We start from the raw sequence: 22,521 nt of genomic DNA, 5'->3' as shown, positions 1-22,521 counted from the left end.
GGGTCACATCCATCTGCCATACTCTCCCAGGCAGTAACCCTCTAGGGTTTACGCCAACACTAGGTTGTGCACGAGTAACAGCACAGTCAGCGCAATCAAGTACAATCTGTCTGGCATCTGCGCGGGAAAGATGAAATTTCTGCTGCAAAGCGCGCGCGTTGACATGAAAAGATTGATGGAAAGCTTTAGCAGCCTCTGCGGAAGTAGTAAAAAAGATGAATTCCTGTCTAGTACACAGATCTACTCGCGCATTGCCTTCACATAAAGGACCAGGCATACCTGTGTGGGCTCTAATATGCTGAGCAAAAAAGGGATTTTTCCGTGACCAAAGCAACTGCTGGGCTATATGTAATAGGGATGCAATTGGGCTAGAAGGTTTAATCGGCCCTGCGGTTTCCAATATCTTTAATGCGTTCACCACATATAAGGAATCTGACAACAAATTAAAGGCAAAAGAGCACTGCTTAAGGACCTCAATAACTATTTTTAACTCCACAACTTGAGGTGAGCCTGGCTGAAACTGATGAAATACTGGGTCATTACCCTCTACCATATAAACCCCACAGCCTGTTTTTGACCCATCCGTAAATATATTTGGAGCACCTAGTAATGGCTCAGTGGCTGTAATTTTTGGAAATACTACCGGATGTTCTTTAAAGAATTGTAACAATGGACTTTTTGGTAAATGATTGTCTATAAAGCCTGGGAACCCACAGCGAAACACTGCCCAATCATCTAAAAGAGCACATAGGACGTTGACTTGTTTGGCATCATAAGGAACAATCACTTCACACGGCAATTTTCCAAAATATTGTAAACATTGTTGCAAACCTTCCAGTGCTAGCTTTGCCACCGCTGCCGGATAATACTCAATAGACTTGGCTGGAGAGCTCCTTGGATGTATCCACAAAAGCGGACCTTCCTGCCATACTAGCCCTGTAGGTTGGCTAAGCGTTGGGAGAATGCATAATGACAATGGCAGATTTTCATTCATTCTGCATAAGAATGCCTCCTGTAATTTCTTTTCTACCTTCTCTAGGGCCTCCCTGGCCTCCGGAGTTAAGCACCGCGGTGAGTCCAATGCCGAATCACCACGCAAAATGACATAAAGTGGCTTAAGTTCATAATTGGGAAGATTCAAATAACCCCTAACCCAATTTATATCTCCTAATAATCTCTGAAAATCATTTAAAGTCTTTAAACTATCTTTGCGCAATTCCACCTTTTGAGGAACAATTTGAGTACTAGTTATGCAGGATCCCAGATAAGTTGCAATGCTTCCTTTTTGAACCTTTTCAGGGGCAATAAATAACTTCTTACTTTCTAACAACTGAATCAAATATGCAAAGCCATCATCTAATACGAATTCGTCTTTTGCTGCTAAGAGGATGTCATCCATGTAATGGATGCATTTTAGGGAAGAAAATCTCTTACGTAAAGGCCCAATCGCTTGACCCACGAATAGCTGACACATTGTGGGGCTGTTAGCCATGCCCTGTGGAAGCACAACCCATTCATACCTCTGGTCAGGCTGCTCATGATTGCACGCCGGCAAGGTAAAGGCAAACCTTTCACAATCCTTTGTATGTAGGGGTATGGAGAAGAAACAGTCTTTAATATCTATTATTATTATGGGCCATCCCTGTGGAAGTGCAGATAGAAGAGGCAGCCCACGTTGCACCGGCCCCATGACCTGCATCTGCATATTAATAACTCTCAAGTCATGTAGCAACCGCCACTTCCCGGATTTCTTTTTTATTACAAAAATAGGAGTATTCCAAGGCGATACAGAGGGTCTAATGTGTCCTAAATTCAATTGTTCTTGAATCAATTGCTGCGCTGCGACCAATTTGTCTGAGGACAGAGGCCACTGAGGAACCCACACCGGGTCCTCGTGCTTCCAAGTAATGGGAATACCTTCCTCAGCGGCCCCTATGAAAAACCCAGCCCTTGGCGAGAAGGCCTCTGCACTACTTCAGTGGGCTCATTTCTTCCTTGTAAGAATTTTCCTATTCCATAATTCGGATGGTGTCCCATATCCTTCATCAATTTTTGAGAAACACGGGAGTATTCATTACTTAATTTATAGTTCATGTCTTTCAAAAGGTCTCGGCCCCATAAAGAGATAGGTAAATCCAAAACATAAGGTTGCACCGTGCCTGAATGTCCCTCTGCATCCTCCCAGCGCAGCATTACTGCGCTCATCTCAGGAGTTTCTGAATATCCCAGTCCCCGAAGGGATTGTGAGGATGCCTGCTTAGGCCACTTTGGAGGCCAATCCTTGGAGGCGATGATACTACGGTCTGCACCTGTGTCTAGTAGGCCGAGAATGTCCTTTCCATTTATTTTTATCTTTAAGGTTGGTCTCTGGTCTAGTTCTAAAGACAAGAAAGCACAATCTACGCCTGTGGATCCAAAGCCTTCACTTCCTCGTTGTTTCTTTGATGCACTGAACTGCAAATGCTTGCTAGGAAGGATTTACAAGTTGTGCAATCCTGTCTCCTGGATTAATAGCTGTTATACCTCTAGGGGACTCAACCATGATTTTCACCATGCCAGTATAATCCGAATCTATGACTCCTGGATGAATTATGAGACCTTTCAAGGTAGAGGATGAACGTCCCAACAACAATCCCACTGTCCCTTCCTCTAGGGGTCCCTGAAAGTCTGACTCAATGGCTTGCACTCCCATTTTTGGTGTCAGTATGAGTCTGGTGGTGGCACAGAGGTCCAGGCCTGCAGAGCCTGCAGTGGCTCTCCGTGGTCTCTGGGATGTCTGAAGCTGGGCCACTGACTTTGCCTCCCCTGCTGTTGGTCCTGATGGGTGCCCTGATGCTGACTCTCGAATGCCCCATATATTTGCGGGCCCTGGGGACGAGGGCCCCGCTGCCCGTTTTTTGGACGCGCCCCACCATTGCCAGAAACAAGGACGTTGCCGTCAATGTCCTTTACTGAGCGGCATTCGTTGGCCCAGTGCTTTCCCTTCCTGCACTTTGGACAAATTCCTGGTCCTTCCTGTCTTTGTTCTTTGCCTCTTCCCCTTTGCGGACATTGCCGCTTCATATGTCCCATTTTTCCACAGCTGAAACATGCTCCAGCGTTCCCTGATCCCCTATTGCCCTTCGTGATTTGAAGGACTGCTGCAGCAAGGCCAGTGTTGGATAGCGGCCCTCCTATTTCCCTGCATTGTTTTATCCATACCTGAAGCCCTTTGCTCTTCCATGGTGTTATAGCGGCTCTGCATTCCTTAGTGCACTGCTCAAAAACCAACTGTTTTATCAGCGGCATGGCGCGATCTGGATCTCCAAAAATCCTACCCGCAGCTTCCACCATGCGCGCTGCAAAGTCTGAAAACGGCTCGGTGGGTCCCTGTGTAATCTTTGTCAAATTCCCACTTACCTCTCCTCTGTTGGGTATAGACTTCCAAGCCTTGATGGCTATCTTGTTAACTTGTTCATACACTGCATGTGGGTAACCTGTCTGCTGGTTAGCGAATCTCCCTATGCCTAGCAGCATATCTCTGTCCCAATGCTGATTCCCTGCCGCTGCATTTTCTGCCGCTTGTTCATTGGCAAAGTCAATCAGGAAAGCTCTGAAGTCTAAGTATTGTCCTGGTGACAATGCAGCACGAGCCAACCCGCTCCAGTCATTTGGAGTCATGCAGTATCTTTGAAGATTTTCTACTTGAGCCAGCGTGAACGAGCCGCTGATGCCATAGGCTCTTACTGACTCCGCTAGTGATTTGATTATCTTTATGTCGAGGGGTTCCTCGTACCTCTGCCCTTGCGGATCTTGGAAGACAGGATAGGCACTTAACAACTCCGCACCAACCTGTTTCCAGACTCCTGGACAGAAAGTCCGCCCTCTTTCTTGCATGGATACAGGCTCATACTGAGGAGGAGAGGCTTCAGGCTCCTCCCCTAAGTTCCCCTTGAAAGTACCATGCTTAAGTTCCTTTTTTCCTTTTAATTGCAATTTCCTCATTTGCCGATTTAATTCCCGTACTTGCTTTATATCAGACTCTTTGTTATCGCCACACTCTTCAGACTCACTGCTGCTTTCTGAGCTACTTTCTGCACTAGAACTACTTACTAAGGAGGGGCTGCGCAACTCGGAAAGATCGGGGTACAGTTTTTTCCTAGTTCTTTTCCGACTCTCCTTCAAAGTTTTCCCTTTTTCACTGGCAGCTCTCTCGGAGCGCTCTTCCTGAAGCTCCTCCAAGGCAGCTTGACCGCTCAGAATAGCTTCACTACACTGCTCATCCTCGAGGCATGCTCGCACTAACTTCCATATTGGTCTCACTCCCCCTTCAAGATTACCCTGTTCAAATGCAAAATCCAAATCCCTGCCTAGTTTGTCCCATGAAGGGATAGTAAGGCTTCCCGAAACCCCATACCAGGGTGCAATGGTATCGCAGTTACGTAAAAACCTATGCAACGTACTAGGCTTAAGTTTCAAACCGTTTTCCCGAAGCAGCGCATTCAGCGCCAGAAAAATTTCATGGGACTGTGAATTACCCATCGTCAAAAATTGCGCTCCTTCCCTGGCCACGGGTCAGAGCTCCTTCTGCTTTTGTCGCAGAACTTCCTCTGCTTTAATCGCAGAACTACCCTCCCGCTTTTATCGCAGGACTGCCCGCTCTTATCGCGGATCCCCACCTTATTTTCCCGGGGGACTTACCAGCGCTGCCCTGACTGCAGGAAGTTCTGAGTTCGCGTTCGAGATGTTCCCCGTACGGGCCACCAGTTGTCGCGTCCCTCGACCAGCAAGGAAGACACGACCCGAACTCTTCTTCCAGCAGTTTATTCAGGAACCTCTTTCAAACTTTGAATCTCGCGCCCTTTTTTCTCCCCTCCCTCTTATAGCCATCCGCGCACCAATCAAAAGCGGCCAAGTGGCAAGCATTGATTGGTACAGCAACGCGGAAGCCGGAAGGGAGCTCAAACATCTCCTTATTAGGAGATGTTTGTTTCTCGCCAGTCCTTCCGGGGGAAAGGAGCCGGCGCCATCTTTAGGGCGCCGTGCAATGGCTCCCCACAGCCAACATCCCATTTGGGCACTGGTTCAAGTCCCAGCTGATCCTCTTCTGATTCAGCTCTCTGTTCTGGCCTGGAAAGGCAGTAGAAGGTGACCAAGCACTTGGGTCCCTGTGTCCATATGGGAGGCTCCTGGATTTTTGGATTGGCCCAGCTCTAGCCATTGTGACAGTGCACCAGCAGATGGTAGACCTTTTTCTGTCACTCCCTCTCTGTCGGTAACTCCACCTCTGAAATAAATAAATATTTTTTAAAAATACAAAATACCTTTTTTTTTTCTTTTTTTAGAAAAGAAACTATCAACTCCCAACTTGACTCTCACTGGGATTAAACATGACAATAGGTCTGATCTGATTTCATCATCATTAAAAAAAATCATCTATTATTTTTCACTTTATGTTTCTGTGTGGGAGCAAACTGTTGAAATCCTTACTTAATGTATACTAAGCTGATCTTCTGTATATTAAGATAATCGAAAATGAATCTTGATGTGAATGGAAGGGGAGAGGGAGTGGGAAAGGGAGGGTTGTGGGTGGGAGGGACGGTATGGGGGGGAAGCCATAGTAATCCATTATTCGTACTTTGGAAACGTATATTCATTAAATAAAAGTTAAAAAAAATACAAAATACACAATTCTCTCATTATGGAGATAGCAAGTTTGTCAGTGTATACCATTGTCCAAGGCACGGGAAGCTACAAGGATATCCAACTCAAAAATGAGTCTCACCCACACAAAATGTTTGCCCCTTCTCTAGGTTTTTTTTATTCTATATAAAACAATCTCTGCCTTGATTTTTGAATAACTATAAACAATAGTAATGCTGCAGATGTTACTGAGGAGATTATTGGACCCATGTTACTGAGTATGGCCAGCTATTGTGAGCCAAGTAAGGTCTATTCATTATTTAACATTTTTTGATGCCTCCTCTGTGCCAAGCAACAGATTAGTGTCTGAGGAATCTGAAATGAAAGACAGTTCTTCAGCAAATACACAGCAAATACGTTTGTGAGGGTATGTCTATGCTCCAAAATGATTTTGGATGATTGGGATGTATCTATTATCAGTTCAAAAATTACCCAGTGAAGTGCTATCAATGAGGCATCATCTCAGATGACAACGCAGATTCTCAGGGTACTGACAACCTGCCCTACATCAAAGAAATCATCAGTGGAGCAGGCAGGAGTCAAAATGACATTGAAAGTCTCTGGATCCAATTTATCAAAGACCCCCATTTTCTCCCAACCATCAGGGAGTGTTAGAGCACCAGAGATCCAAACCACAGGTTATACAAGTTCCTTTAAAATCGTTCCCAGTTTTGGCAGTAGAAATGGAACCCAAGACCCCAATCTTGTCTCTCTTTGAGATCAAATGAGGTGATTACAAGAGTTGGGGAGAAAGTGGATGACTGAAGTGTTGGGTGGGGTGGAGAGAGAGAGACTCTGATCCCATGTCTGCTCTCTCTGTGAGCTCAGTCACCTTGTCCCACTGCTGCCTGCTGTGATTTACCAAGAAACCCCAAAGACAAAGCACGGTGAGCAGGGCTGTCAGCCTGGAGTGACAGGAAAGAGAGATGAATGGATGGGTTGTCAGGGGGAGACTGGGCATGCTCGTGTCTGCAGTCAGACAACCTGACTCGGTTGTGGTTTCACCCATTTCTACATCACAGCCTGGTACAAGTTGCAAAAAACATTGTGCTCCTCTCCTCTTCTGTAAAACAAAAGTAGCATCTGCAACATAATGTGGGGGAGTACATAGATGAGAAGAAGCAGGTTGAATAGGACATAGAATTCAGAGCCTGGCCCATAGGAAGCCCTCAGTAAGGTTGGAGACTTTATGGTTACTGCATCCTCCTCCTCCTCACCTTCATGATTACGTGTGAGTGCTCGGAAATTCAGAGACTCATTTGCTCCTATCAAGAAGAAGATTCTAGTGAGCAGAATCAGTGTGGAAGGAAAGAAAAATGCTCAATAAGTTGAGACCCTTGAGAACCAAGAATGTGAACTTCACAATTATCTAAGCTGGAACTTTGCCCACTGGTTCCTTCCCATCCATCTACTCCAATTGTTCTGTTTGTCCCAAAGATGTGGAGATCAAGGCTGATATTCCCACCTCCTTCCACTGTGTCCCTCAGCACTCACTGAAGCATGGCAGAACAAGCTGGGTCCACTGCTTGCTTCTTGCCTGGTATGCGGAAAAGCCTCAGGTTCTGTACTCAGGGGTGGGAGGAATACAGACAGGTTGGGTCTCCTGACACACAGATGTTCAAGAGGACCAGACATGAGTAGAGAGCCACTGCGTTTGTCTGGCAAGTCAAGTTCTGAAGTCACTGGCTCATTATTTGCACTTGTAGGATTGGGGTGGGGGTGTGCACAAGGCACAGAGCTCCTAATTAGCCCATAGGTCCATGTCACCCTCATCTCTGAGGACTTTCTGATATCATTGGAAGAGGAAAAGGAGAAAAGCAAGTGTACCCAGAACCTGTTCACAGAGAGCTCACCCATCGGTGCTCCTTGCTGCTGACTTCCAAGTTGTAGGATCTTTACATCAAATTCAGTTTCTGATTTACATTTTCACACCTCAATGTGTGATTGCTTCATCTGTCCAAATATTATATAAATTATAAAAGTAGGATAATTGGGTTTTCTGTGCCAAGAATCTGATGCCTTTACCATTTTCTTAGTTTCTAAACACAAATTCCTACTTTTATTTCCTAAGCCCTTGCTTGGATTGATATTTCATGTCTGGGGACCTCTGGGCCTTTTACCAGTTTGATTTCATCTTCATTTCTGAGTTGTGTCTCTTATGGAAGTAAATTGATATATTATAAAACTATTGATAATCACATATTTACTTGTTATTTTATACTTAAGTAATATAGGAGCAACAGGAAGAACAGATACTTCAAAATGTTTCAAAAATTAAAACTAATGTTCATGATATCTGTTTTCCATAAAATTTTTGAGAGACCCCATGTATATAAAATATCTTCAGTTATTCTTGAGGTGTAGCAAATGGTTGTGTAAATGGGATGACTAGCCCTATAAAGAGAAAATGTTAAAGAAAATCAGAATTCTCACTTATGGTTTAGGAAGTCCCTCTAAAAACCTAGATTATACACCTCATGCTTTGGGGCTGAGACTTTTCATATTGATCCTGGTCAATCTGGTTACCCCAACCACATTGCTGGTCCTAAAGTCAAGGAGACAAGTTTTCCAACATTCCCTCCTGCATCCTCTGTGTCCCAGAGGACTCATGGGGCTGGGCTCCCTTGCTGAGGGGCATGACTGGGGGGTGAGGGTTCACTACCCCATAATGCCCAGTGAGCAATGAGGACTGAGGCTTTCTCTTCAAGACTGTCAGGAAAACAGCCAGGCCTGGGCCTCCTAATGCATGTGAGTCTTGGAGAAAGACATACACATACTATTTTACTGGCTTGGGACCAACATTCTTTTTAATATCTAATTATTCTTTTAGTATTTATTAATATTTAAGTGGCAGAGAGAGACAAAGAGATACAAAGAACTTCCATCTATTGTTCACTCCCCAAATGCTCACAACAGCTGGTTATGGCTCTGGCTTAAGCCTGGATCTAGAAACTCAACCCAATTCCCCACGTGGGTGGCAGGAACCCCATTGCTTATGCTCTCAAATGCTACCCTGCAGTGTGTCCATTAGTAGGATGTGGGAATTCGAACTGGGGCTGTGACTGTAACCCACACACTCTGCTCAAGGATGCAGGCCTCTCACTGGGCTCCCTTGCTGTGGGGCATGACTGGGGAGTGAGGGTCCATTTCCCTTACATGTCCATTGGGCAATGCGGGCTGAGGCTCTCTCCTCAGGACCGCTAGGAACACAGCCAGGACTTGGCTTCCTCTTACAAGTGACTCAGGGGAGAGACACCGGTACAATTTTTACTAGACTGGAAACAGTGTTCTTATTTAAAATGTTTCATTTGAATGGCAAAATGAGACAAGGACAGAGAGGGAGAGAATTTCCATTGACTGATTCACTCCCCCAACGTCATAAGAGCCAGTGCTAAGGCAGGCAAACCCAGGAATTCCCATGTAGGTGGCAGAGACAGAAATATCTGAGCCATTGTCTGCTTCACCTCAGGGTGCATATTAGCATGAAGCAGACAATGAAGCAGAGTTAGGGCTCAAATCCAGGCACTCAGTTATGGGATGCCTGCATCCCAAGTGGCATCTTAACTGCTGTGCAAAGCACCTTCTCCTGGGACCAGCATCTTAAAGACTGAATATAGATTGATATCTTTCTCATAGGTTATTTTTTATTTTTATTGCTTTTTAAAAATTAAGGTATATAAATTTCATATATACAGATTTAGGAACATAGTGATACTTCCTAGCCTGCCCTCATTCCCACCCACACTCCCACCCTTCCTCTTCCTTCTTCTCCTAATACTTTTCTTAATTTTTACAATGATCTACTTTCAGTTGACTTTATATTCATAAGATTATATGTTCAACAAATAATAAGAAAAAATCCTGTTCCTCAACAGTAAATACAAGGGCTGTAAACAATTGTTGAAGCTCAAAATGTCAATTTCTTTCCTATACATTACATTTTCAGTACTCTAATACTACAGTTCATAAAATACATGTATTTGTCTTTTTGGGACTAGCTTATTTCACTAAGTATAGTGGTTTCAAGTTGCATCCATTTTGTTCCAAATGATAGAATTTCATTCTCTATTAAAGCTGAATAGTACTCCATAGTGGATATTTACCATAATTTCTTTGTCCAGTCATCAGTTGATGGACATCTGGTTGATCCGATATCTTATTGTGAATTGAGCTGCAATAAACATAGGGTACAGATAACTTTCATATGCTGATTTCATTTCATTTGGGTAAATTCCCAGCAGTGGGACTGCTAGGCCATAAGGCATATCTGTTTTCAGCTTTCCGAGGTATCTCCATACTGACTGTCACATGGCTGTACTAGTTTACATTCTCAGCAACAGATTAGGGTACCTTCTCCCCTACATCCTCACCAGCACTTACTGTTTGTTGATTTCTGTAGCAGTACCATTCTAACAGAGCTGAGGTAAGGCCTCACTGTGGTTTTGATTTGCAATTCCCTGATGGTTAGTGATCCTGAACATTTTATTTCATGTGTCTGTAGGCCATTTGAGTTTCCTCTCTTGAAAAATTCCTGATCCAGTTCTTTGACCATTTCTCAACTGGATTGCTTTGTTGTTGAGGTTCTTGAGCTCTGTGTAGATTCTGGGTATTAATCCTTTATCAATTTCATAGTTTGCAAATGTTTTCTTCCATTCTGTAAGTTCCCTCTTCACTTTGTTGTTTCTTCTGCAGTGGAGAAGCTTCTCAGCTTGATGTAATCCCATTTGTCTATTTGGATGTGATTGCCCGTGCTGTTCTTGAGCACTTTAGAGACTAAAGAGTACTTTTGATGTTCTAGAAGCACGACAAGATTGTATATATATTTTTCTTCTTCCCAGCATGTTACACAACCCATAAACCATCTGCTCTCAGCCAAATGTTCCTACAGAAGAACTGCCAGATGGACAGATGTTTCTCTGTATTGTGTAGTTACACAGTGTCTATCGTACTGCTCCATGGTGTATTCATGATCATATAGTCCAAAGGAGGAACCATGGTTTCCCTTCTTCCCACAGAATCTATGATGTCACAGACAGTGTTAGCCATTCTGTGTCCAAAGGAAACACATGTTCCCACTGGCTTCCAGTGTTTGCTCATCAAGTAAGTGCTCATTTCCCATCAGAATGTATTTTCTTTAGATATTTTTCATATGTGTTATCAGCTCATTATGTCTTCAATGTAATATACTTTGGGCCACAGTGATATCAGGAAGGTGATGGAATAGGAAGCTCCAGGTCCTCACTTCCCCCATTGACGCAGGACTTAGCAACATATATGGACCCAATTGCCTTTGTGAGAATGCCACAAACACGTTAAGAGATTGTATCATCCAGGTGAGTGCAAAGCCAAGGAGAACTGTGTCAAAATGGATAAGAACATTTATTGCATTGGCCCACCAAGATCCTCCAAGTCCCTGAAACAGCTAGGCAGAAGAAAATATCCAAATACTACAGTCTTTCTTGGAAGGGGCAGAGAAGGTAGAGTGTTCTTCTGTCTTCTCGGGGCTTCCTGAGGAACTGGTTGATACCCTGGCTGACTTGGGCACTAAAGTGCCCAGATCGCTAGATCCCCGCAGATTCCCCCAGAGAGTCAATCACACCAAAATGCAAAAGCAAGGTTTATTCGGGAGTACAAGCCGCAGCCAGGACCCCATCCAACCTACCAGCACAACAGAGGCAGGATGGAGGTCCCAGCCTTTGTTTTAGGAGTGCTTTTAAAGGAAAAAACCACAGGGTTACATCAGCGGGGGCTTACAGTATGGGGGCTTTTGGTGATTGGACAGGGCTTTTCTGGGTTGTTCTTAGTGGAAGGGGGGCTCCATTTGGCTTGGGTTCAGGGAGTTACTTTATTTAGCAATCTCTACTGAGCTGTCCTTGGTCTACTGAACTGCCCTTTGTTAAGCTTTGATATCTCTGGAATGCCTGCTTTTACAAGGACTCGGGTCTGCTACGGGAAACAGAGACTGCTTTTTATTGTTTTAAAATGGAGTCACTTTGGCTCTTCAGGCACCAATGGTAGTTACAATGTTAGGTGGGTACAAGTTCAAGAGCCACTGAGAATAATAGAAGGCCCCTAGTTACATACCTTAGAGGAATTACTGTACCACAGACACCAGCTAAAGGAAGAGATGATAAGCCCTTGAGAATTATGGCAGACCTCTTTAAAGGAAAAGTACAACACAAGCCCAGAGAAGATGCCTCCCCCAAAAAGATTTGAGGGTCCCCCAGAATCTGAAAAATCTAGTGGCAAAGGCCTCTCCGTGCATAAAGCCAATCCATAGGGACTAGGAGAACCTGATTTTTTTTAAACTTTTATTTAATGAATATAAATTTCCAAAGTACGACTTATGGATTACAATGGCTTCCCCCCAATACCGTCCCTCCCACCCACAACCCTACCCTTTCCCACTCCCTCTCCCCTTCCAAGCAGAGGGTTAATCTCCTGTGCCACAGCGCTGGGACCTAGACTGGCATTTGTTTTAAGAGGAAATTCAAATGGCCAACAGACACTTGAAAAAATGCTCATGATCACTAGCCATCAGGGAAATGCAAATCAAAACCACAATGAAGTTCCATCTCACCCCAGTTAGAATGGCTTTCTTTCTTTCTTTCTTTCTTTCTTTCTTTCTTTCTTTCTTTCTTTCTTTCTTTCTTTCTTTCTTTCTTTCTTTTTTTTTTGACAGGCAGAGTGGACAGTGAGAGAGAGAGAGAGAGAAAGGTCTTACTTTTTGCTGTTGGTTCACCCTCCAATGGCTGCCACGGCTGGCATGCTGTGGCCGGTGCACTGCACTGATCCGAAGGCAGGAGCCAGGTGCTTCTCCTGGTATCCCATGGGGTGCAGGGCCCAAGCACTTGGGCCATCCTCCACTGCCTTTCCGGGCCACAGCAGAGAGCTGGCCTGGAAGAGGGACAACCGGGAAAGAATCCGGTGCCCCGACTGGGACTAGAACCCGGTGTGCCAGCACCGCTAGGTGGAAGATTAGCCTATTGAGCCATGGCACCGGCCTAGAATGATTTCATACAAAAATCAACAAACAACAAATGCTGGTGAGGATGTGGGCAAAAGGCATCCTTGTTTACTGCTGGTGAGAATATATACTGGTATAGCCACTGTGGAAGACAGTATGGAGATACCTCAGAAATCTGAATACAGAACTACCATATGATCTAGCCATTCCACTCTTGGGAATTTAAACAAACCAAAAGAAATCAGCATATGGAAGAATTATCTGTACCCTCATGTTCACTGCAGCTCAATTCACAACAGCTAAGAGATGGAATCAACCCAGATGTCTATCATCACAAGACTCAATAAAGAAATTATTGTGTGTACACACTATGAAATATAACACAATGGTTAAAAAATACCAAAATCCTGTTATTTACAACAAAACAGATACAACTAGAAACCATTATACTTAATGAAATGAGGGTGTCCCAAAAAGACAAATACCACATTCTCCCTGATCTCTGTTAACCAGGAGAGCCCCAAAATGTAATTTATAGGAGTGAAACTGACAATTTGAGAGGCAATGATTTTGAGCAGCCCTTGTCTCAACTGTTGAGGAACAGTGGATTTTTTCTTCATACTATTTGCTGAACTCTTTACAGAGTGTAGAGTAAATCTTATGAGTATAATGTTAACTGAAAATAGATCTTTGTAAAAAGTAAAAATGGGAACAGGAGAGGGAAGAGAAGAAGGGTGGGAGTGTGTGCAGGAAGAAGTCTAGGTTGGGAAGTATCACTATGTTCTTGAATCTGTATATAGGAAATACATGAAAGTTGTAGACCTTAAATAAAATTTTGCAAAAATCTAAATACAATTGGGAGTGAAATGAGCATTTAAGTGATAAGAAAACATCAGAAGCCGCTGGGAACATCTGGTGCATTTGGACCCAGAATGGCTGCCCCTGGTTGTGATGGCACTGGAGAGATTCTGCTGGAAGATGAGAAAGCAGAGTCACTTCTTTTGACTAGATGACCATGGATCCCCCATGGAGAAGTATGGTGGAATAGGAATAAATACAGGAGGCAGACAAAACCTGCCTTTCGGAATGCTCTCCTGCAGGACAATTTGGCTGAGAGCATGATGGTTTGCTAGGTTGTCTGAAATGCTGGAGAGATGTAGTCAGTCTGTGGTGCTCATAGACCACCACCAAAAGCACTGTACATCTCAGAGTGCTCAAGACCACACAGGAGGACAGATCAGCCTGTCTTCAGCCTTACAGAATGCTGGTGCCAAGGGCAGGCATTTGGCAGAGTGGTTGGGATTACCCTCGGGATGCCCACATCCCGTACTGAAGAACCTGAGTTTGTCTCTTGGCTCCTCCATCAGTTCTCTCTTCCCATTAAAGTGCTCGTAGAGAGGCAGCAGATTTTAGCTCAATTAATTTCATTCCTGCCTCCTGTGTGGGAGACTTGTGTTGAGTTCTTAGCTCCTGGCTTTTTCCTAGCCAAGTTCTATGGTTTTTTTGGGGTGACCTGGTGAATAGAAGAACTCTTTGTCTCCCTTTGTCCCTCTACATTTAAATAAAAGTGATAATTTTAAAAATCTCCTGATACTAATGCAGTAAAAATTGTATTTCTGTCTCTTCCTCCCAGATTCATCCACATTAGGAGGCCCAGGGCTGTCTGTCTTCCCAACAGTCCTAAGGAGAGAGCCTCAGCTCTTATTGCTTACTGGGAATGATGGGGCAATGGGACCTCACTCCCCAGTCATGCCCCACAGCAAGAGAGCTCAGCTCAGTGTGTTCTGTGGGATACAGATGACCTATGTGGCACTGTTGGAAGCATTTTTTCCTCCTATACCAGACCAGTAGGATGGTTGGAATAACTAGACTGACCAGCCCCAAAATGAAATGCTTTTGTACATATGTAGGATCTTTCATAAGTTCACAAAATACATATTATCAACTTATCAGTTAATTACATTTTTCTGCAAACTTTTTGAAGTATGCTTTTTCACCTACTGCTTCTGAAGTATTGAAGTATAAGGACAAAGAAATATGTAACTATCAATAGTTTTGTAATCTATGAGTATAATTCAATAAGAGTCACAACCTGGCGATGAAGACTAATTCAAATTAGTAAAAAGCACATCAGTTCCCAAGACATAAAATACAAACCCAAGCAAAGTCTTAGGAAATGAAATAGGAAGCTCTATTTAGAGACTAATGCTAACTGAGAAAGTGAGAAAAGTATTTGATTATTGGTATACAACATACAATTCTCCTTAGGTTTCATGATGAATAAAATGGATTGGGAGACAAAGAAATCACATATTCAGCTGTGAAATTGAAAATAGAAGGCTGAGTTTTATGTAAAGATCTTGCAACTTGGATGTCAGCACCAAAGGGCACAGGTGACCTTCCTTGTGGACAGGTTCCAGGTACACTTATTTTCTCCTATTCCTGTTCCATGAATATCGGCAAGTCCTCGGGGACTAGGGTAACATGGACTGGCTGGCTAATTGGGAGCTCTGTGCATTGAGCATCCAAGGTCCTAATAATGAGCTGGCACAAACATGCTTTGGCCTTCCTGGTGGAAACATAGTGGTTGCACTCCCATTGTGAGCATCTGAACCAGGAGGCCCCTGCCTGAGTCTGTCTCCAGTCCTGAGTGCAGAGCCCGAGGCTCCCTCCATTGCACTCCAGGAAGGTGAGGAACAGTGGCGCCATCACCCATGATCATGCTTCAGTTGAGACTCAGCGCAGCCCAGTAAGTGCTGAGGGATAGCAGGGAAGGAGGCTGGACTCTTAGGAACAATGTTTTCTCCTCATCAGAAGAAAAGTGAGAGTTGGCGTAGACTTGTGGGAGGGAACCAATAAGCAAAGCTTCAGCCCAGAGGACTGTGAAGTCTATGTTCTTGTTTCTCATAGGAGTCCCAGATATCTCATTCACAGTTTGGTTTTCCTCCTGTATTAAGTCTTACTCCTTTGGAATCCTCTTCATGACAGCAGCAAATGCATCTCTAAACTGTCCTCTGAACACACAGAAACATGATCATAAAGGTGATGATGAGGATGCCATTGTGAGCATTTACTAAGGGCTTCCTAAGTGCCAGGTTCTGAGCTGTTGCAAGTAGGCTGTTTCACTACATCTGCACAATCTCCCAAGTTTTGTTGCACAGAGGAGCTCAGGAAATTTTTGTAACTTGTATCTGGTTATCAGGTACAATGAACTGAGGCCACATCTTTTAAAAAAAGAATTATTTTATTTGAAAGTTAGAGAGAGGGAAAGGCAGAGAGTGAGAAAGGTCTTCCATCCACTGGTTCACTCCTGAGATGGCCATAACAGCTGGGGCTGTGTCAGGATGGAGCCAGGAACTCCATCCAGGTTTATCTTGTGGGTGCAGGAGCCCAAGGACTTGGATCATCTTATGTTGCTTTCCCAGGTGCGTTACCAGGGAAATGGATTGGAAGTAAAGCAGCCAGGACTTGAACTGTTGCCCATATCGAATGCCAGGACTGCAGGCTGTAGCTTTAGACAATACACCACAGCACCGGACCCTGAAACCACATCTGAATCAGACACAGGGCACATGGCCACTCTGGTAACCCCAGCAGCAGTTTCACTTTCTGTCCACTGTGCTCTTTCCATGGGCTTCTCTGACGATTGTGGGCAGTCATGGGTGAAGTGTAGTGGAGCTCAAAGGCTAAGATCATAGGAGCCCAAGCCCATGATAACTCAGAGGAAATGCCTCTCGTGACCCCACACCTGGCTTTCCCTTCTGGCTCCTTCCTACCACTCTTGTAATCACTCCTGTCTTCTCAATCAGAGACATAAAATGGGGTGTTGGTTTCCATTTCTGACTGCAGAACTGGAAAGAGATTACCAATGGTCCTCAGAGTTTCCTGTAGTTTAGACCACTGGAGTTCTGCTTAAGTCTTTCTGAGCAGGGGGAGATAATGAAGAAGCTGAACACATCAGATTTTAGATGCTGATAATGTAGTGTTGAATCCTATCTGCTCCACGCCAAGTTGTTGGCATCTCTGAGAGTCAGCATTGTCATCTGAGTTGGGACCTCATCCACAGAGCTGACAAAGCTCTTGTCCTCCAATGAGGACTTCGTACTTTTCATTCCATATTTCCATGAACATTCTGAATTACTGCTTTTGAAATCCGCACATAGATTTTTTTCCTAATACATTATTTTCCATACATTATCAATTTTTACAGATGCTTTTTTGTAAAATATACACATTTTTTGTCTAAAAAGACTTTGAAACTTCATTACGGCCATGAACATGTATTTTTGAGAAGAATGATGCACTTCCTTTCATTTCTGATTCCCCTGACTCTGTGCCTGGCTTGGCAGAGTGGAGGCATCAGCAATGAAGATCTCTGTTACACATTCAGTAGACCCTTTCATGGCTCACAATAACTGGCCGTCATCAGTGTGGCTTTAACATACTCGGTGCTTTCTTGAAGATCCCTTTCAGGAAAGTCCCACAGAACTAGAGACCATGGAATAGCACGTGTTTGCATCTCTGTGAAGGACACATGGATCCTGTAATGGCACTTAATGGAATCTACAGCAAAATCTTTGTTTCTGAGTATTCAAAAATCAAGGCAGAGCTGTGTTTCACATCTAGCATAAATTCACAGAGAGAAGGGGGCAGGCAATCCTTGTTTCCGAGCTGAGGCATGTTCTAGAGTACCCTTTGCCAGCATCATTTATCAACAATTTGCTGTTTCTCTGATTACAGAGTCTGTATTTTGAAAAATCACGATGACCACATGCTTAAGCTCTCATTCCCCTAGATGATAATCTGTCACAGATATGGGTGTTATTCTTCCTATGTCCAGGGGACAATACAATCACAGGGAGGTGGAGAGATTTACACACGTGTTGGCATGTATTGTAGGTGAATGATGCTGATTTCCTGACTCCTTCCATACAGCAAGCAGAAATATTATTATGCCAAGTAGAAATAACATTCCCACACAACTTGAAATTTCTTATTAGGAAAGGATTACTACTAGATATTACACAGAGAAACATTTGATGATACATCAAATATATAGTTGATGTATATATATAGATGGTATATCAAATATATAGTTAGTATATATTTGGTATATCAAAGATATATTTGATTGTTTTTATTGGGATAGCAAACAGGTGTTGGGCAAAACTACATGTGCATCCAATTTTGCTACTCAACCAGAAATCCTCACTTGTGTGATATGAAGAGATGGACAAAGTTTTCAAAAGCTTGTCATAACAATGCACGTACAAATTAGATGATGTCCCCCTCCCAGGTAAAGATGTGAAGCAGATGAAATGCTTGAAGTGAATGTACATCCCAGAGGGGCTTAAAACCCAACTTCAGTGCACCCTAGTCTGTTTCAGGGGCAGTAGGCATGTATACTAGATACCTTCGCACACTTTTCAGGTGAGTTTTAAAGAAATCTACTTAGAGATGCACAAACTAATGCTCACATGAAGGAGCATGCATTGTGGTGCAGTTGGTTGTGTCTCAGCTTGGGAAATTCACATCCCATAGAGGAGTACCTGGGTCGAGTCCCAGTTACTCTGCTTCTGACCAAGCTTTCTACTAACATGCATGACAGACAGCAGGTGATGGCTCAGTTACTCAGGTTTCTGATATCACATAGGAGATCTGGATGGAATTCTGGGCTCCAGCCTCAGCCTGAGCTCTTGTGGGCATTTGAGGAGTGAACCAGTAGATGGAAGATACCTCTGTTTCAAATATGGAAAAAAAAAAGAATAAAGAAAGATAAAAAGAATTAAGAATTTCCTTGCAACAGTCTTATAGGGCAAACATCCATTTCATGGATGAAGAATCTGCAAAAGTATGCTTGCATTATTTCCTGGAATTCTGTTTTGCATTTTTTTCTCAGTTCAATCATAGCTTCTCCTGCTACCATAATGAACTACAGTTGTCTTAGGGCAGACAGAGAATTGCAACCCATGGATAAGGAAAGGTTAATACTACAATATTTTCTTTAGGCATAGGAAGATTGGAACTCAAAGTTAACTTTGGACCCTCTTTGATAGCAAACACTTCAACTGCAAATAAGAGGGTTTATGATCATAAAATTGTAAAGCAGCATTACTAAGTTGCTATGAAAAAAGGAAAATTTTGAAAATATTTAAATAAGGTACACCTCTCAAACACAAGATAATTTACTGAGATCTTGAGGCAAATACAAAAATTACCTGTTTAAGCTTTTGAAAATTCAGACATTTCTTATAAAAATCCTTATTTCTGATCCCTGACAGGTGTAGAAAACACTAAAGTTACATTTGTGGTCATTGCTTTTGTATGATTGTGTGCACTTAATTAAACCACATTTATCAAAATTTGACCCCCACCAATGACCAGGATAGAAGTTATGGATCACACAGCAGACAGACAGGAGTGGGCACACAACATGGTTAAGATCCTCCCTCCTACTTAGGAGTGTCTGAGTTTGATTTCAGGCTATCATTCATGACTCGGCTTCCTTCCAGACTGTGGGAGGCAGTGGTGATGACTCAAGTACTTGGGTGACTGCTACCCATGTAGGAGACCCGGATCAAGTTTCAGCTCCCAGGGTTGCGAGTGGGGGGAGAGTTATTGGGGGGAAGCCACTGTATTCCAAAATCTGTGCTTTGGAAATTTATTAGATAAAGTTAAAAAAATTCCAACTCCCAGCTTCTGCAGTAGTCCATACAAGACACTGTAAGCATTTGGGAGTGAATCAATGGGCTGGCTGGCTGGCTGGCTGGCTCTCTCTCTTTCCCTTCTTCCCTCCCTCCTTCCCTGTCTGTGTGTCTCCCTATCAAACAAAAAGGAGATACAGAAGGGAAACCAGAAAACCTGAGAATGATGAAACCTCTGAAAAATAAAGAACACACAACAGTATTTTCCTATCATGAACGATCAACATTAAGTTAGTGTTGACATAACACAGTCCTAGCATTTAGAGTGCACTTAAGTCAATGGAATTTGTACCATTGCTAAAATAAGGTATATTTAACTGCTTCTTAATTACCCTTATTTAGAATATTATCTTTGAAGGCAAAAGGGCATTTTGCATTTGTTATTAAACGTCTAGGTTGCATTTGACTGTGTTCATGGACTTGGTAGGTCTAGTGTTCTGGATTTCCTAACATTTTTCGATTGCTCCAATGACAGTTCTTTTAATTTTATTTATTCTATGGACCTTAGAATTGCCCTTATGTTATACCCTTGACTAGCTGAATTAAAACTATAGACAAAAAAAAAAAAAACTAAGCAAGCACTGTGTGCCCATGTATCCTTTTTCCATCCCTATCTCTTTTTCCAGAAGGAGCATAGGCTCTGTTGAAACACAAAATCGGACGTGTGTCCCAGAATTCCATCTCGTGGGCTTCTCAGAGGATCCAGCCCTGCAGTACCTCCTGTCAGTGCTGTTCCTGTCCATGTACCTGGTCACGGTGCTCGGGAACCTGCTCATCATCCTGCTCATCATCTCTGACACCCACCTGCACACCCCCATGTACTTCTTCCTCTGCAACCTGTCCTTGGCTGACATGGGTTTTACCTCCACCACGGTTCCCAAGATGATTGTGGACATCCACACTCACAGCACAGTCATCTCCTATGTGGGCTGCCTGACACAGATGTCTCTCTTTCTCATCTGTGGATGCATGGATGATTTGATTCTGACTGTGATGGCCTATGACCGGTTTGTCGCCATTTGTCATCCATTGCATTACCAGGTCATCATGAACCCCTGCCGCTGTGCTTTCTTGGTTACAGTGTCTTTTTTCGGCAGCCTTTTGGAATCCCTGCTGCACAACTTGATATTATTACCAGTTACCTGCTACAAGGCAGCTGAAATTTCTAATTTCTTTTGTGACCCTTCTCAGCTTCTCAATCTTACATGTGATAACACCTTCAACCATGACATAGTCATGTATCTTATTGGTATTGTATTTGGGTTTTTCCCTATCTCAGGGATCCTCTTCTCTTACTATAAAATCGTGTCCTCCATTCTGAGAGTCCCATCTCCAGATGGGAAGTACAAAGCCTTCTCCACCTGTGGCTCTCACCTGTTGGTCGTTTGCTTATTTTACGGATCAGGTTTAGGCGTCTATCTCCATGCATCCTTCTCCACCTCTTCCAGAAAGAGTGCTGTGGTCTCACTGATGTATACCCTGGTCACCCCTATGTTGAACCCCTTCATCTACAGCCTGAGGAACAGGGACATCAAGAGAGCTCTGCAGAGAATTGTCAACAGAATAAGCTAATCTCACTGCCCTTGCCATCCTTGTGCTCCTAGAACTGAAATGGGCAGCTCCAAGAAGTCCAGAATCAGTCCTCAGATCACAGCATGTGAGGCATCTATCATCACCTCCATGTCTTTTGGGCTTCTTTTTCCACAACCGTTCCTCTCAACATATGGGAAGCTAATGCTGTAGGCTGGGGCTTTAACTTGCTGTGTCACTGTGTCACTGTGTCACTGTGCAGGCCCCAGGTTGGAGCTCTTAAAAATCACTACTCTACTTTCCACCTTTCTTTAATAAAAGGTCACTCATGGTCACTAACCTTAACTACATTGGAAGTGTGGTGCATTTCACTCATCTCTTCTCTCCCCACTCAGGCCTCAGTGTTGGAGAGAGCCCCTTTAGTTACCATCTGTTCACACATTTTTCCTTCTTTGCCTTTGTCCTACAGTAACTATTGGACCCATTGTCCATATGACTGGTTTAATTCTGTAATTAATACACAGTTATTCTTAAGTGTTGAAAATTAACTGAAATGTGATCCCTGTTAAACATAAGAGTGGGAATAAGAGAGGGAAGAGATGTACAATTTGGGACATGCTCAAGCTGACTTGCCCCAAATGGTAGAGTTAGAAACATACCAGGGGATTCCAATTCAATCCCATCAAGGTGGCATGTCCCAATGCCATCTCACTAGTCCAAGTGATCAATTTCAGTTCACAATTGATCATAATGAAAGGACTAAGAGTCAAAGGGAGCACATAAACAAGTCTAGTACCTGCTAACACTAACCGATAGAATAAATTAAGGGGAGAGTGATCCAACATGGGAAGTGAGATACTCAGCAGACTCATAGAATGGCAGATGTCCTAAATAGCACTCTGGCCTCAGAATCAGCCCTAAAGCCATTCGGATCTAGCTGAAAAGCCCATGAGAGTATTTCAGGCATGGAAAGCCAAGACACTCTGGCAAAAGATCTCTGTGAGTGAGATCCCAGTGGAAAGAACAGGTAATCAAAGAAGGAGGTACCTTTCTCTGAAGGGAGGAGAGAACCTCCACTTTGACTATGACCTTGTCTAAACAAGATAAGAATCGGATAACTCAAGGGGCTTCCATAGCCTTGAAAACTCATGACTGGTGCATAGAGAGATTACTGATGCCATAAACAGGAGTGTCAATTTGTTAACAACAGGAGTCACTGTGCACTTACTCCTCATGTAGGTTCTCTGTCCTTAATGTGCTGTGTATTGAGATTTAATGCTATAACGAGTACACAAACAATATATTTCACTTTGTGTTTCTTTTTTTTTTTTTCCACTTTGTGTTTCTATGGGGGTGCAAACTGTTGAAATCTTTACTTAATGTATACTAAACTGATCTTCTGTTAAAAAAAAAAGAAGAAATTAGCAATTCCCAACTTGACTCTCACTGGGATTAAACATGACAATAGGTCTGATCTGATTTCATCATCATTTAAAAAATCATCTTATTTTTCACTTTATGTTTCTGTGTGGGAGCAAACTGTTGAAATCTTTACTTAATGTATGCTAAACTGATCTTCTGTAGACAAAGAGAATCGAAAATGAATCTTGATGTGAATGGAAGGGGAGAGGGAGTGGG

General features: G+C 43.3%; 3 protein-coding genes across 3 annotated transcripts in view; 1 reads left to right on the top strand and 2 right to left on the bottom strand.

Annotated features, from left to right (window-relative positions):
• Positions 1 to 22,521, bottom strand: part of LOC127487906 (endogenous retrovirus group K member 25 Env polyprotein-like) — a 106,064-nt gene that overhangs the window by 51,315 nt on the left and 32,228 nt on the right. The gene's annotated exons all lie outside the window — the stretch shown is intronic.
• Positions 1,933 to 2,692, bottom strand: LOC138845772 (endogenous retrovirus group K member 7 Pro protein-like). The gene is made up of 2 exons (XM_070059346.1): positions 2,524 to 2,692; positions 1,933 to 2,378 (listed from the first exon to the last, which is right to left on the bottom strand). Exons 1-2 carry the CDS (start codon positions 2,690 to 2,692, stop codon positions 1,933 to 1,935), a joined length of 615 nt encoding a protein of 204 aa, XP_069915447.1.
• On the top strand, positions 12,345 to 22,482 carry LOC138845726 (olfactory receptor 7E24-like). Its single transcript, XM_070059219.1, has one exon. It carries the CDS (start codon positions 19,945 to 19,947, stop codon positions 20,923 to 20,925), a length of 981 nt encoding a protein of 326 aa, XP_069915320.1. The 5' UTR covers positions 12,345 to 19,944; the 3' UTR covers positions 20,926 to 22,482.

This window comes from Oryctolagus cuniculus, chromosome 16 (assembly GCF_964237555.1).
Source record: "Oryctolagus cuniculus chromosome 16, mOryCun1.1, whole genome shotgun sequence".
Taxonomy (NCBI): domain Eukaryota; kingdom Metazoa; phylum Chordata; class Mammalia; order Lagomorpha; family Leporidae; genus Oryctolagus; species Oryctolagus cuniculus.
This window is presented reverse-complemented; position numbering and strand designations above follow the sequence as displayed.

Excerpts from the sequence above, each read along its gene's own strand:
- LOC138845772 (XM_070059346.1), bottom strand. The coding sequence starts at position 2,692 with ATGGGAGTGCAAGCCATTGAGTCAGACTTTCAGGGACCCCTAGAGGAA. Across the intron at positions 2,379-2,523 it reads CATGGTTGAGTCCCCTAGAG|AACTAGACCAGAGACCAACC; the intron begins GTATAACAGCTA and ends TCTTGTCTTTAG.
- LOC138845726 (XM_070059219.1), top strand. The coding sequence starts at position 19,945 with ATGTATCCTTTTTCCATCCCTATCTCTTTTTCCAGAAGGAGCATAGGC.